This window comes from Lissotriton vulgaris, chromosome 2_1, assembly GCF_964263255.1.
Source record: "Lissotriton vulgaris chromosome 2_1, aLisVul1.2, whole genome shotgun sequence".
Lineage (NCBI taxonomy): Eukaryota > Metazoa > Chordata > Amphibia > Caudata > Salamandridae > Lissotriton > Lissotriton vulgaris.
This window is the reverse complement of record NC_141687.1, coordinates 1,828,278,341-1,828,294,857: the sequence shown is the minus strand read 5'-3', so window position 1 is coordinate 1,828,294,857 and position 16,517 is coordinate 1,828,278,341. Positions and strand designations below refer to the sequence as shown.

Genomic DNA, 16,517 nt, shown 5'->3' with positions numbered 1-16,517 from the left:
CCACCTATGGCCAATGTCATACCGCAGTGGTACCTTAATTTGGTCCTCCCATTTCTCGTGTGCTCCCTTCGAGCTGTTACATAATTTTCCCCTCCAGCTGTTTACCATCAAGACAGCCTTTCTTTCTAGTGGCAATAACCTCTGCCTGAAGGATGAGGGATTTGCAGGCTTTGTCAATCAAGCCTCCCTACTTGATAACTTTTGTGGATAAGGTGTTGCTTCGCACCCATGCGTCATTCTTACCAAAAGTGGGGACCCCCTTTCCATCTGGGTGAATGAATCACGCTGCATACCTTTTTTTTTTTTTTTTTTTTTTTTTTTTTTTTCTTCTCGCTCACCCCGCATCCATCTGCGAGAGGAGCGTCTCCATCGCCTGGGACCAAAAAGAGCATTGTCGTTCTACCTTGACCGTAAAACAAAAGGGTTCCAGGTGAACAACCAACTCTGTGGGTTATATGGGAAGAAACAGCCCCCTGTGGGCTTACAAGCTTATTCTACCAGGGGGAAGTCTGCGCCCGTGGCGTTGGCTCGGGTGTCCCAGACCTGGACATCTGCCAGGCAGCAACATGGGCATCCCTCCACAAGTTTGCCACACACTACTGCCTGGACATTGAGGTCTGCAGGACTGGGCATTTCGCCCATTCGGTCCTGCAGGACTTTAGTGTAGAAAATCTGTCCGCAGCCTACAGACCAGATGGAATGACGTAGGTATTGAATTCAAAGGTAAGGAATCTGCAGCTAGAAGTCTCCATGAGATGAACAAGATACTTGCCTTCGGTAACACATTATCTGGTAGAGACAATATATAACTGCAGATTCCTTACAGACCAACCCATGCCTCCCCACTCTGTGGACTCATTTGATAGGGATAGGTTTGCTCTCTTTTCAGGGCCCTAGTTATAATACACGCGACCGTGCACTTGGGTACTGCTCACTCAAAAGTTTCCGGATCCAGCCTGACCCCATGGAAATTCAAAGGTAAGGAATTTGCATCTATATATTGTCTTTACCAGTTATTCGAACATAGGAATGTGGAGTGCTCATTTGAAGACAATGGAGTGCTCCGGGCTTCTAACAGCTGGTAGAAGCCCAGAGCATCAAAATGCCACTGTTTGCTCTCACCAACAGCTGTGAACTAAGGCCTCCAAGACCCCAAGGGGAATTCGACCCCTTCGACTCTGTGAGCCCTTTGTTTTGCAAATCAGAACATTCTGCCCTCTAACCCCATAGCCGGCTCTACAGGCCAATACATTCGTGTCCCTTGTTAAAGGCCCTCTCCTTTGGCCCAGGCCATTAACCTTGAAGTGGGTCTTTAACGGCTACGGTGGGCTGTAAGGCTACAATGCATTACTGAAGGTAAGTATCTTGTATGTCCGTTCAAGAGGAACAGCTCAGTATCTCATAGTGACAAACAGTTAGATCATTTGCGCTTTATATAGTTGATGGGTATTTTACACACTTCAATTTCATTTTTGTTTTTTCTCTAGAAGGACAAAAACCCCTAGACGTACCCCATTAAAGAAATCGTCCAACAGCAACTTAAAGGATCCAGTGGGTGTAAGTGTCATACCTTATTTTGCATTGGTTCATTGCATTGGTTCATGTTCACTTATTGCTCTTAGACACAAAATCAGCCTAGACAGCGATTCGCATGCAAACTCTACCTGATCCTTACCCTAACCTCCACTAAATCAGCCTGTTTGAATATGCTTACTCAGTTTTTATCACATTTTACAATAAATGCTAACTTTTTGGATGACGCTTGTGTTTCTTTCTGCTAGAGTTGTTGGTTTTCATGATACTCCTAGTTTTGTGGTGCAACTGTCAGTACAGTGGGTGATTAGTGTTTTCAAATAATCCTCAAAACCTTTCTACTCATTTATTGTTGGCTTTTGCTATATTAGCAAAGTGATGCAGGATGGAGTGTGTATGGTGGAGTATGGGATGTGAGCAGCGAGCACTACCTGCTAATAGCAGAGTTTGCCTTTCGGTTAGTCATGGGCAGGGGTTTCGCTTGCAGGTCTGTATCAAATCTGTTCATTTCTGAGTGCCCATATTTGCTGTGAGACAACCTTTATTCAAAGTGCCTCCTTTCACCTCAGGTGTATTGCCGTGTGCGCCCTCTCAGCCCCCCTGACCAAGAGTGCTGCATTGAGGTGATCAATGAAACCACAGTACAGCTGCACCCACCTGACGGGACAAGAGTGAACCGCAATGGAGAGTACAAAGAGGTAATTTATTCATCATGCAGTTTTGTGGTTTAGTGTACAGTACTTGTTGATACAGGAGTATGTGGGTCTGCTTGTTGTTTTTGAGAGCTGCTTATCCAAGGTGCCTTTTTTAAAGATTGGAATGCAGAAAAGGTGCAGTGACTGTTTTTAGCAGTGAAAATTTGGTTTCTCTTGTGTATGAAACCTGGTCCATATCTGGAGCCTTTGAATGCCCTGGATTTAACCTGCACATAACTTTCATAGTATCTAAAAACTCAGTCTTTACTTTAAAGTAATGTGGTGGTCTATCCCTTTGCTATTTTCTAAACCTACAGCCTTTAACCCTTTATCTCTAGAACTCGCACCTGCCAAACATTGCTGTTGTACTATCCATTTAGAAGACCACTTTAAACATTTTGCTATCATGGAGTTATATGAATGCAGATTCTTTAGTGTAAAAGTTAATGGTGCTGTGTGTGAGAGCTAAGGAAGGTTGTGACTGGCTCTCTGTTCTTTAAAAACTACATTTACGACTGTCTGAAGATATTGTTTCCTCCACATTGTTGTGGTCAAATCTGTATAACCCCCTTTTCTTCTCTTGCAGACACAGTACTCCTTCAAGCGAGTGTTTGGAATTCAGGTGACCCAGAAGGAACTTTTTGATGTTGTTGCAAAACCCTTGGTGGAAGACCTTGTTCACGGAAAAAATGGTGAGATCGTATAGCATTTTTACCAATTCGACCTAGTCCTGAAATGTAAAACTTTTTTAGTGTGCAGTATTTCTAGAATGTAAAAGCCCATTCGTCACTTCCCTGATTAAGATGGCTTAAGTGTATCCCTGTCAAATTTTGTATGACTTAAGTTCAGTCTTTCTCGATTACTGTAGACAAAAATTGGATTCTACGCTGTCTGTACTTAAGCAGAGTAACTTGCAGATGAGACATTTTCACTTTTTCTTGTGCTTTTTCAAAACCCAGAGGACATTGTGTCCTATCTTGTTGTGACTGTATTTTGATTCAGTACTTTAGCAACATTGTTATTCTGACATCTATGTTCATATTTCTGCCCTCTGATTTTGCATGTATAGTCCAGTGCTGAATGTAAAGTACTTTTTCTTTTATGTAAATGTCCTGGCAGGGCATTATTTTAATGGTTGGTATTATGTTTCTTTAGTTTCTATTCCACAGAACTTCACTGGGTATGCTTTGGCCTGCTTGATGTAGCTACCCTGAGGGTCCAGTGCTAACGGGGTGCTCGATTTTGGGCTTGGTAGTAAAAGAAAGGCCCAGTGCACCAGTAGTAAAATGCACTTGTTATAATCTGAGCCCAGTAACCTCTGTGAGTTCCCATAGTGGTGGTCATTTTAAGCAGTGACATCTCCGGCATTATTTATAATGTATTTTGAGAGCTGTCAGACATCATTATTTTATTGATGCGATAGGAACGTTGTTTGACGTGAAGCCCTTTTGAAGAACAAATCTAGCATTTAAATGCAATGAGCGCATCTCGGTGGGGAGGGGTTGAGGTTAATATGATCCGATCACTTGTTAGAAGCATAATGTGCAGCCACGTGAACAATGGGAAGAGGTAATTTGGGCAAGCTGATTAGAATGACATAACTACTACAACTATGGTAAGAGTGGACGTTGTATTGTTGCTCTGACGTCCTCTGTTTGAATCGTTGATTTCACTTTGCAATGGAAGAGCAACTGTTTAAGCAGACTGAGATTCTCAACCTGAGGGGTCAGCGTCTCTGCCAAAAGAAAAACAACCTCCAGCTCTCTTGCAAGGGGGACTATTCTAACCAAGTCAAAAGACTGGTAATGTAGTAGTCCCGGTACTAAAGTTGTTGCTCAGGCAAGCCAGATATGTCGAAAAATTGGGTCTTAATTGGGATTGGTCTTCGACAGGATTAACCATCAAATTGTCTCAAAGCCATACAATCAAAAGCTCATTCGCAAGACACCATCTTTATTGAAGCAGAGTATAATGTGTATACTGGTCCACAGCAGTGTTTTGATTGCTCAAAGATCCCAGTTAGTTCTAGGTTTATCTTGGAACATGAGAGAGAGGCTAGATCCTTGGGCAAAAATACGGTTCGAGCAAGAGCAGGACCGATTTTAGGTGGGGAGGGGGACCCAAATATATAACGTGAAACGTGATTGAAAAATAACACTAATAAGTGGTTAATTAAATGTATTGTACTCAGAAACAAAACATCAAAAATAAAATACTAAAAAAAAAAACTCCAAAAATTTGACCTAGCCCTACCTGAATTTTTTTTAAATACTGGGATCCAGAAGGTCTCGGAGCTCTAAAGGGTTACCTGGGTTCACAAATAAAGTAAGTCAATTGGCCTAAATAGATGATCTTGAACATGTAATTGTCAAGAACTGTAGTTCCATTGGTACTAATGGTGACATCAAGGTGAAATGATGGGATGCCTTTTGAAATTGTAAAGGGGAAATTCTGCAGGGATCTTCGAGATAATGTGTAGGAGGCCTTTGACATGTAATACTCCTCCTGTAGAGCTTTTGGGTTTGCATTTTTAAAATTTGGAAAATGAGGCACTTCTTTACCACCCCCAAGAACCCTGCCCCCTTGCAGGAAGTGTTCCATTATTCCACCACAGGAATTACACACTGGTCCAGCGCACCTTCCGCAACTAATTTCTTCATATCAGGAAACCAGCCTTCCATTAAATGGGTATCCAGCCCAAGCCAGCAGCTAATTCTAGACCTTGCCATCGGTCTGTGCTTCAAAATGAAGCAGGTACTATTCCAAACACACTCTCACTCACTGGGCATAGTCAAATCTCGATTCAAGGCTTCTCCAACAGAAGAATTCACATGAAATGCCTGGAGATCCGGTACAGAGGTTGAGGTTGAAGTAGCTCCGTGCATAAATCCTGTTGAGTAATCGGTTGGCATGCAGGGTATTTTAAACCAATCTCCTCTGTATTTGCTAGGTGGTGGATGCTCAACAAAGATAGGTAGTGCAAACAATTATGTTTTTTTATGTTGATATTTAATGTGTTGTATTTGAAAGTACGATATAAGTGAAGTTATTTTTTGAGAATCCTGAAAGGTGTTCCTTGGGCAGTCTTGAAGGAGGTTAGACAGAGAACCAAAGAGCGTTTTAGTTCTAACTGTGTCAGCAGGGGTCCAAGTAGATGGAAGCAATTGAATCTAGATGGTGAATGTTGATGTTTTCATTTCACCAGAAGATTGGTGACTGGGGTGCAAATTAGAGTTCTGGACATACTGGCTTAGGATTCAAGGCAGCTAGTTCAGGTTGGAGACAATTATGGCTTTGAAAACTAGGAACAATAGATTGTGAAGAAGTCTTAACAGACTGCCAACCAGCTTGGCAATGGTAATCTGAGGTAAGTGTTTTGGAAAGTTGTAAAGGAAGCTTGTGTCAAGCTAAGGACCTTATATAGTGGGGCAAAAGAGTATTAGTACCAACCCACGAGGACAAAAAAAAGTTGTGTTTCCTAAGGACAAATGATATTTGTATCTTGGCTTTGGTAAATCTATAGACCAATTTTCTGAATGATCAGTAACTGAAATGTGGCAGAATAGTTCCATTTTGAATTGCATTGAATAAACTTGGAGTAAAACACACGTTTATTAATATCTGCAGTGATGTCTTTTACCCTGGAATTATTCATATTATGGTCTGCATCAAGGGTTTTTCTTTCAGGTTTGTAAAAATCTGCCCAGGCACAGGTTTCCAGAACATATATTAAATTAAAGGGCATTTTTGCAGTAAAACCATGATTACTCACCTGCCCATTTGTGAATGGTCCGAGAGCAGTACTCACTGGAAAACTCTGATCCGGTTTTCTTTTTCTGCTCCCAGGAATTCTTTTCACTTATGGTGTCACCGGCAGTGGAAAAACTCATACGATGACTGGCTCCCCTGGGGATGGAGGGCTGCTCCCTCGAAGTCTCGATATGATCTTCAACAGTATTGGACCCTTCCAAGCCAAGCGATTTGTATGTTAACTCCAATTTCGCAATTCTTTATTTCAAAAACTGATTTATTTTATAAATTTCACTTTATTACTTCAAATACCTTTTTACAAAAAAAAATCTCGTTTTATCCCCCCCCGCCCCCCCCCCCCCCCCCCCCCCCTGTCAGTTTATTTCCTTCTTGCTCTTTCTGTGAATTACTGTTGTTGGCTGCATTTGTATTTTTACAGAGTTTTTACCTTTTTTTTATCAACCTACAGTCCCCTCCTATTTTTATTTTACCTTTTTTCTTACTGGTCTCCTGTAATGAAAAACTTTAACCTGCTCACTCTGTCCTTTGGCATGAAAAATGCTCTTTCACTGTAAATCTGTTTTTCCAAAAGTTTTTATTTTTACAATAATTTGTGCAACAAAACGGCACACTAACATCAAGACAGATCAACCCGGCAAACGTGTACTAGTTGTTGAACAATATTTGGATGCATAGCAGTTGAAGTCTTGCTACAAAAAAGTATAAAAAAAGGAAACCCCAGAAAGAAACTCAAGTGACGTCCAGTATATTAAGCTCATCAGCTTTAGAAGCATCCATGTCTCAATTGAAGCTTACTAGGTAATTGTTCTCAACCTCTCGTATCTTTAGAGCATTGTGCTGGATCAACGAGGTCTTGAGCATTGAGCCTGACCTTTACACAGCGCCAAATCTTTTACCCCTGAAGTAAAACGATGGGGCTGCGTAAGCAGGCATTTAGCAGGAATTTGTGCCAAACCAATGCAGTGCATATGCTGAACTGTTTGTGGGTTTTTCTACCTATTTATTTTTATCATTCTCGTAAGAACCATCTTTGAGGTTTCTGGCCAACCGAATCCCACTAGTCCTTTCGTAGTCTACTAAAGCCCTAGTCCAAAATACAGCCAGACCTTTTGGTAAAAATCTGCATTAGGATTCTAACTTCTGCTCAATAAGAAAGGTGCGCTATTAAAATGTATTCTAGATGACCCATGTGGCTTAATTCCTTTTGGGGAACCTATACGGAATGATTTTTAATCTACCTTTGATTGAAACAGATTTTGAATGCTGGCATATTTTAGCTCATTAATAGTCGGAAATGTAAGTCCCATTACCCCTTGGCACGGGGCTTGATGAGCAAATTTGCCTGTTGTATTATATATATTGGCGACAAGACTACTTCCACCATTGCTTGTAAGCAAAATATGAATTAGTAGTGGAAAGGCTCAGAACTTGCTCCAGGGTGTCCCTAGAGAACCATCTGCAAACATATCTTGACTAGTGGTCCCCCATCTTGAGAGCTTAATCTCTGCAAACCCATGAACCTTGGGTAATACTATCCCACAATAAATTATCCAAGAACATATGCAGCAAACCATTACAACAGATAATACAAGGGGGCCAGGGCTAAAAAAAAAAAATCATAAAAATTGCAGTAGACCTGCATGTCTAGTAACGTGAAACATCTACTCGACCTAACTGAAATGCACATGACCTCTGAAAGCTGAGCAAATGTGACAAGTTAACAAGATTTAAAAACCTCTTTATTGCTCATTTACTTTGTGAGCAATAAAGATGCCTTTAAACCTTACTATCTTGTCTCATTTGCTCTGCTTTTAGAGACAGAGGTCAGGTGTCAGTTTGTCTTCCCACTCGCCAGAAAGTGCGAGTAGCACCTACAAATAGCTCGTCCTTATTGACTCTGCCTCGCAAATGCTAGCGGGTGAGTTGATTTTTCGAAGTCTGGGGGCGAGCAGGAGTGTAGGTTCTGGCCTTGAATCTGTCCAGCAGCCCAAGGATATTTCAATGTGTCAGATGACTCTGTTTCAGTCCGACAACGTCGATTTCCCTGGGTTACCACACACTGACAGCTAGCAAAGAGAACTGCCATGGACACATGCTAGAAGATGGGGGGAGGGGGCGAAGGGGGGGAACACCTGTAGCATAATGGGTGTATGTAAGCTTATGTAGGCTTTTATACAGCCCCTGTCTTCTGATGTAATTAAATTCTAAAGCATTTAATGTGATCAGGAGCCCACTGGAACAGAGTACTCAACAACTGACTGATCTGGAGTGACTAAGTGAAATAACTCATGTGTGTCCCAATTGCACAGTAACCTCCCTACACACCTTCTGTACAAGTGTTTTTTCACAACATTTTTTTGTCGACAGCCAAGAGATGCCTGTCAAGGCCAGGTACTAAAACAGTACAATATACAGGATAGCCATAGTGATGTCAACATTTTGCCGCCAATTAGACAGAGAAGGATAAAATGCAAATAAACATATCATATTAACAATAAACTAAAGTGTCTTAAATCCACTATACAAAACAGTACACGTTTTTTTAATGCTATACTCTAAGGTTCTAATGTTTGCTAAAAATAGTAAGACCACATAGGCAAAAAAAGATATTAAGGATTCTCCGTAATATACTTAAATCCCAGTGCCTGCCATCTGTTGTCTGTACATTAATGCGAATAGCTCCATGGCTGCAGCGAAGAACAGCAGCAACCTTGTGTTGTACTACACGTACATTTTATAATGGGGCGGTGGAGGAAGAAATGAACCATGATCATTTATGTGAAATGTCCATTAGAGAATTTATTCCATATCTATGAATTATAAACAAAGTTGTACATATGCAGTGCACTACAGAGAATACAATCATTTTAGTTCTTGACTTTGACTATCTGATCTGCACAGAGTTTGAATGTACTTCATTAAGGCGGGTGGCAATCTCTTTCGAACACCGATCCTGCTGTTAATGCTCCCAAGAGACCAAACCAAAAACTTTTTGATGAATTTTGACCACTTATCCCCACAACAGCTACTTATCCCCACAACAGCTACTTATCACCCCTGCTTTGATAGAATTCTCTTATTAGAAAAGAACAGGCAATATAGTCTCTTGCAAAATCTGAGGTTTTTCTAGATATTGCATACGAGTTGTTCGATAGGAAACCTGCATGGATAAATCTTTTTCGATTCCTGTGAGATGATTTCAAATGTCTGTAACCATAATCTTTGAGCCAGTATTAAGTAGGTCTGGAGTGTGATGAGAATGACCTTGGGTCCTCTTCCCAGCATAAGGAGAAAAGTGATGAAGGCTTCCTTTGATGTAGAAGTCAAGGAACCCCATTCTAGCATGTCATTAATATACCAAATAATTTAGGGATCAAAATAACAGACCTTCATACCTGGTGTGCTAGTGACTTTGCGGTATTCATAACCTGAGAGTTAGGGAAATCTATCATTTCTCACTTCTGAAACCTGACTTCGAGAGAGTCTAGTTATCAAAACATACATTCTTTTCACTGGTGCTTTGTGTTTCTTGGGCACATAATTTCCTAGATTTTCTTACAGACCAGTGGTCATTTTTTAATTGTGTACATGTTACAGCAAATCAACCATTCTGTCATGATTATGCATTTCTTTCTGAAAATGGGGTTGGGGTTGTGGGATAAATCTTATTTGTTTTGTTAAACTTATTTTAACTTTTTATATTGCTATTTGTTTTCTTGGGGTGAAGGATATCCACTTCCCCATTAAATTGCTCATCCACCATCTGTAGAAGTTCTTTCCAAGTCCTGTGAGACATCCTGTTGATGTATTCTGCCACCCTACCCGTAGGTTTTCCGTCCAGACGATCGGAATGGTATGGACGTGCAGAATGAGGTGGATGCTCTTCTGGAGCGTCAGAGAAGAGAAGCACAGCCAGTTGTCATTCCGAAGACTCCCAACAGCAGGTGAGTTCTTTTTAATTAAGTCGGAAAAATGTTTACCAATTCAAGCCCAGCAGTGTATTTTGAAAAAACCTTCAGTGTTTTTTATTGGTAGCGTTTCATCTAGACCATTGATATTTCAAAGTACATGTTTTTTTTTCTGTTTTTATAGAATGTACCTGGCCATGCTCGTGTAATCCAGTTGGCCATATTAGTTTTTCAGTTTTGAAAATAACGAAATCCTGGTATTGTCTTGCTGTTGTATAGACCTTTCCTTCAAATTCTAAAGCCATGTTCACTCCCATACTTTTAAATAATTTGCCAGATTCCAGAATCGTAGTCCTTTTTTCATTTCTTCGGTAGGATATTTCTGACCTCCCAATCCTTACCTGCTGATAATGCACTGGGCACCAGATTAGATTTGGAGAATTTGTTCAGCAATTCCCTTGCAGGCTGAGTGGCATTGTGCAGCTGCTTGTCGGTTCTGTTGCACCCTGCTTTCACTCCAAAGCATAAGGCGAAGCAGCACTTTCCTGCATCCTTCCACTTGCCTTCTGAGAAGTCGTGTGAACACCAGTATGTCACTCAGTCTAGATAAGAGTCTTGAAGATTTTGTTTCCACTGGCCTCCAACCCCCCCATTCCTCTCCTTCACTCTGCCCTCCTTCCCCTTGAATGGTCCCAATGCTGCCAGAATTTGCAGAGCAGCCGGCAACACTGCAAGAGGTGGAAGCCTTTGACGAGGCTGGATGATGCTGGCTCTGTATATGGTATGCCACTAGGTGGTTCTACTGTGCACATAGTTCACGGGTTCCCTAAAATTGTACAGTGCTAAATGTAAAACCTGAAATGCTTTTATTAGTGCTAGTGGGGGCGAATTCAGCCCCCTCATCCATTCATGTCCCTCTACTGAAGAATCTGCCTCCTTTTGCAGTGGTTATTTGCCTCTCTGCAGAAGTTTCCAACCTCCATTTTTCTACGAGGTAAAAACTAATGTGTTTATGGAAGTGCTGTAGCCGGGCCGGATTTACACAAAGCCACTCTTGCCTTTCAATAAAGCACTGACTGATACCTTGTTGGATATGTAGGCCATAGCCTGTACATGACCACCAGTAAACGGGCAAGTGACCAGATGACTTGGGCGTGTGCTGGGAGACTTGGCATTTCTTTCGCAACATCCTATGCTGCAAAAGTTTGGTGGGCAGACTTAACCCAAATTCATTCCCTTTCGCATCCAGTACACCTCTGCATATGGAATCCATACGTATGGAGGCTTTTGGGAAAGTGATGTTTTTCTCTGCCAGCTTGGCCTTTAAGATCTGTCAATAATGGCTGTCTCCTGTGACATTATTCACACATATTGTGGGACATGGTTGATTAGATTTTTGCAGCTAGTCTCCTAAAAGAGTACAGAGTAACCCTAACGCACAGTATGCATGATGGAGAGTATGCAGTGAAGTAAGTCTTCAGTCAGAACTGGGCTCTACTGACTGCTTAGACGTGGCACTCAGTACCAGCTTCATCCTTGGGCATCATGCATCAATGAGATGCAGGTTTTTCATGTGCTGTCCAGATGTCCCTGATTAACATGTCATTTGACGGCCCTCTGCTTTTGCAGAATGCATGTAGGACGCGGACTCTGTAAATGGTATACCACCAGGTGTTATATCTATCACAGAGTCCAGAGATTCGGGGGAGGGGAGTTAGAGCAAGTACAGGGGGCACAAGGCATCATCATACATACACCACCAGCTGCACAGATGTGGCAGGGTACATGGTGTAAATACAGCATTGGGACGCCCAGTGCTCTTCAATGTGTAAACTAGCACGAATGGAACCAGTGATGGCAGAGGTATGTTGAGATGCTGTAGGTCAGAGGGACACCCTTGGTAGAGCTCTCCAGGGGCTACGGGTGCAGGGGTGCCCTTTAGTGTCACATTTTCTTACCGGGACCGGTCGTGGTCCGAGGTAGCCTCTGTATTCACTCTAAAGATGTCGTCTTGGAGATCAGGAGGGGTCGGCTAATGCTGGACTTGTGGTTGAGGATGGCTGGGGGAACCTTTTCTGGATTGGTGGGCCACCTGGACACGGGCTTGAGGTGTTGGGTGCAGAGTGGTCAGAACTTGCGGTTCTGGAGGGCACCAGAATCCTTTGAGTTGGTTTCTTGTGGACAGAACCGCTGTCCTTGGGAGTACTGGTCTTTCTCAAAGGTAGACGGTCCGTCTAGGTGTTGTGGACAGTTCTTTGAAGCTGCAGACAGGTCGGTAGGGCTAGGGTCAAGCCAGTTAGGAGTCGTCAGTCTTCTCTGCACTGCGTCTTTTTCTGCCTTTTTCTTCATAGGTCAGCAGGCACTAGTTTCAAGGTCTGGGGGAGCCACTTAAATACTAAATTTCGGGGCGTTATAAGGGAGTGACAGGGTGAATGGGCTCCTTCCCTGGATTCTAGCCCTGATTGGAGGAGCCCCTCCCACCCCCACACACCCATCTTCAAGATGGCAGGGACTGAAAAATGTGCTTCACCTCGCTTCCTACACATTAGGGGTGGAATTGACAGAGGTGGACAACCACCTGTTCTTCATAGTTGTTCCTGCCCAAAGTGAGGGTGTAAACCAGAAGCTGCCTTCTGCAGCTGAAACTTGGGGGGGCGCGGGGGGTAATATTACAAAGGCAGCAGGGCTTTGAAACTTCCCTCTTGAGCACTGTGCGCATCCTAGGGGAGGATGTGCTTTGTTTCTGATCCCAGAGAGCAGGGTCTCTTGACCCAGGGGTCCAGAAACCGGTCTGGTGGTGGCAAGCAGCCTAAAGCCAGTCTGTGACCACACCAGGGTTGGTAGGTTTTCAGGGAGCACCTCTGAGGTGCCCTCTGAGTAAATCGATCAATATATCTCACACTGGCATCAGAAGTTTAATATCAAACACTCCTTTGTTCAGAGAAGCCGTTCTGGTGCTGTGGAACTAGAGTTGTCGAGTTTTCAGCCCATATACTCTATGGCTTCCCGGGCATTTACAATATCTAAGAATACTTAAAATTTGTTGGGCATATCTGCTCATGCAGATATGCTCGCACCTGTGATATAGTGCAACCTACCTTAGGGCTGTAAGGCCTGCTAGAGGGGTGACTTAGCTATACCTTGGGCACTGCTAGTTGGCATGGCACACAGGCAGTGTACCAAGTCGACTTTGTCGTTTTGTCTGCAGTTGTGCTTGCTGCAGTGGCAGTAGCATGGCCTAGGTGAGACATTCTTCAGTCCCCTAGTATGAGAAAGTCCCTCTTTCGGCATGGTTACCCCCCACTGTTTGCTGATGTGCTTTGACTGAGTGTGCCTTGGGCTTCTCCTAGGGCGTATGTTCTTTCCCTAAAACTGCATTGGTGCAAAACAAAGTTAAGTCGACATGGCACACATCTGTGTGCCATGCCTACAACCCACTGCCCTGGCATAGGTCAGTCACTCATCTAGCGGGGTGTACTATACCAGTGGTGAGGGTACATGTGCATGAGCCCTGTACCCCTACAGTGTCTAAGTCAATTCTCAGACATTGTAAGTGTAGTACTGCCATTAAGAGTTTATGGGGCTGGGAGATACTCCCTCCCCTTCGAGTGTACCCCCTCCTGACATGCCAGCTCAGTTCCACCGCATGTCGGGGGATCACGTTGCACTTCTCCAGCCGAAAGTCACAGCCCTTCTGGCCAAACAGGCCATCGAGCGCGTTCCTGGGCCAGAAGTAGGACGTGGTTGTTATTCCCACTACTGTCTGGTCCCCAAGAAAGGACAAAGGGGCCTGCGACCCATTTTGGACCTCAGGAACGTCAATATCTTCATCCGGGAGGAGAAGTTCAAGATGTTGACTCTGGCTCAGGTCTTGGCTGCCTTCGACCCTGGAGACTGGATGGTGGCGTTAGACTTTCAGGACGCATATTTTCACATCCCCGTCCTGCTGGCCCACCGGCGCTACCTGCGGTTCACGGGTGGCCAAGAATATTTTCAGTTTGCTGTGCTCCCCTTTAGCCTTACTAGCGCCCCTCGGGTGTTCACGAAAGTAATTGCGGAGGTCAGGGGTGTCCGTATTCCCCTACCTTGATGACTGGTTGTTGAAGGCGGGTTCACCCCAAACAGTAGTCACCCACCTTCAGACTATGGCCGACCTCCTGTATTTGCTGGGGGTTCTCCATCAATGTGCTAAGTTGCACCCGAGTCCCTCTCAGAAGCTCCCCTTCATCGAAGTGGTTCTGGATTCGACGTGGTTTCTGGTTAATCCCCCGAGCAGCGAGTCTGGGATATGCAGGCAAGGATTCAGACCTTTCAGCCTCTATCCTGGGTTTCCGTCAGGATGACCCTCCGGTTCCTGGGCCTGATGGCCTCCTGCATCCTGCTAGTGCAACATGCCAGATGGCATATGCTGGCTCTGCTGTGGGACCTGAAGTTTCAGTGGGCACAGCATCAGGGCAACCTGTCGGATGACTTCCAGATCTTGGAAGGCACTGCGAGTCAATTGCAGTGGTGGCTCACGAATCCTGATTGGGTCAATGGCAGATCCCTCTCCCTCTCCCTCCCCCAACCGGAGCACACAGTGGTGACGGATGCGTCCCTCCTGGGATGGGGAGGCCACTTGAGAGAGGCGGAGATCAGAGGCCTCTGGTCTCCAGCGGAATCCCGGCACCATATCAACCTTCTTGGAGCTTCGGGCGATCCAACTTGCACTGAAGGCATTCCTTCGCTCTGCCCGGGGAAGTGTAGTGCCGGTGTTCACGGGCAACACCACCGCTGTTAAACCTGGCACCATTAGCGTGGGTCTCCCTTCCATTTTTGCTGTTGCCTCGTATTTTTACTGATGTTAGATGCTTTGGGCACTGTGCCACTGCTGTCCAGTGCCACAGTGCAAGTGCTCCCTATTGTAAATTGATGTATTAATAAGTGGTTCCATGTTTGGCTATTTGGTTTATTTGTCAGACCCTAGTCTAGTGCCCAGGGCATGTAAATCCAAATGCTGCTGGTGGACCTGCAGCACTGGTTGTGCCACCCACAGAAGCAGCCTTGTAAAATATTTCTAAGGTCTGCCATTGCAGAAACTGTGTGCAGTCTGGTACTGTCACACGGATTGGGCAAGTGCACCCACTTGCCAGTCTCTAAACCTTCCCTTTTCTTAATATCAGTCACCCCTATGGTAGGCCTAAGGGCACGGTGCATTATAAGTATGTTAGGACAAACCACACACATAGGGCTGGTCCTAATAGTGAATTACAGCCATTTTCGTTTTTCACTATTGCAAGCCTACCTGTTCTCCATAGGTCAGAATGGGCTGTTAGAATTATTACAGTTTATAATCCTAACTGACTCCGAGAACATGGGAGAAATTAAAGTTTAGTATGCCTGAACTCAGAATGATAAAATACATATTTTAATAAATTTGGTTTTAACATTCATTGTTTGCAAATACCACTTTTAGAAAGTAGGTATTTGCTTGCCTAACCGTTCAAGCCTGCCTCTGCTAGTTTGTGTATTCCTTTGTCTGGTTTTGTGAGTGACAGGGCTGGGGGATTCCGAGAGACAAGATGAGTCAGCCCAGTGGGAATAGAGAGATCTGCATCTAGATGGGGTGGGGGGGGGGGGTGGTAGTTGCACCTGTACCTTGAATAGACCTGTACCTGCCTTCCACAATGCTGGCTCCACCTCCTGGGGAGCGGCTGATGGCTCTGCCCTGCACACTGAAAGAAGAGGAGTCCTGTAAACAAAGTGCTCCAGCACTGTACTTGCCTTTCACAATGCTGGCTCCACCTCCTGTGGGGCGTCTGATGTTTCTGCCCTGCACTTTGAAACCAAAGGAGAAGTCTGGTAAACAGGGTGCTTCAGAACTGGTTTGGACTGGGCAAAGGCCCCTCTGCCCTCAGAGAACAAAGCATTTTGTGGTATAAATATTGGGACCCTAATCTTATGAAATTAGATCACGTTGGACTACAAGAAGAAACCTTTACTGAGGAGAGGAACCTGAAGAAACTGAGGAGAGAGTATTCCCAAGGTGAAGTGTTGCTTGGGGGATTGGCCTGCAGTGGTTGCCTTACTGGAAGGAAGGAGAAAGGAACTGTGTACTTTGCTTTCAACTTGTGAAGGGTTTGGAAAAGAGATTACCTCCAGCTGAAGTCTCAGGGACAACAGACTTCAACCCCCAGCTCCCCAGAGTTCTTTTGGAAGTGCCTGCTGCGGTTTTGGGCCTTTTGAGGAACTGCGCGACACAAGGAGCTGGAAGTGCGACTCATTGAGAAGAAGCGTGTCGCTGTGCCTGCCGTCGCAACTCCAAGGGAGGGTGTCGCCGCTAGAACTGTCGCACTGCATCGAAGAAAAGAGCCTCGCATCCCCGAGAAGCGCAACGCAGTCGCATCGTGGATGTCGCCGCTGCAGTTGTCGCATCGTGCGGAAGCTTTACGCATCGTGGGAGTAGACTGTCGTAAGTGGATCTGCTGCAGTCACATTGCTGAATCAAGGGTGTCGCCGCTGCAACCCATGCATCGAACCAAGAACTTCTCGCATCCCCGGAGAAGCTTGCCGCATCTGGAAGATCTTCACGTCTTTATTTCTTTGTACTTGAACTTTGCAGCGTTCCCCT

General features: G+C 44.5%; 1 protein-coding gene across 7 annotated transcripts in view; it reads left to right on the top strand.

The window, feature by feature from the left end:
• Positions 1 to 16,517, top strand: part of KIF23 (kinesin family member 23) — a 208,610-nt gene that overhangs the window by 50,702 nt on the left and 141,391 nt on the right. For all 7 annotated transcript variants that reach the window (XM_086957943.1, XM_086957945.1, XM_086957940.1 and 4 more), the window contains exons 2-6: positions 1,488 to 1,557; positions 2,103 to 2,231; positions 2,815 to 2,920; positions 6,075 to 6,211; positions 9,828 to 9,943. In XM_086957943.1, the coding sequence (XP_086814069.1) occupies positions 1,488 to 1,557; positions 2,103 to 2,231; positions 2,815 to 2,920; positions 6,075 to 6,211; positions 9,828 to 9,943 (558 nt within the window). The remainder of the gene's footprint in view (positions 1 to 1,487; positions 1,558 to 2,102; positions 2,232 to 2,814; positions 2,921 to 6,074; positions 6,212 to 9,827; positions 9,944 to 16,517) is intronic.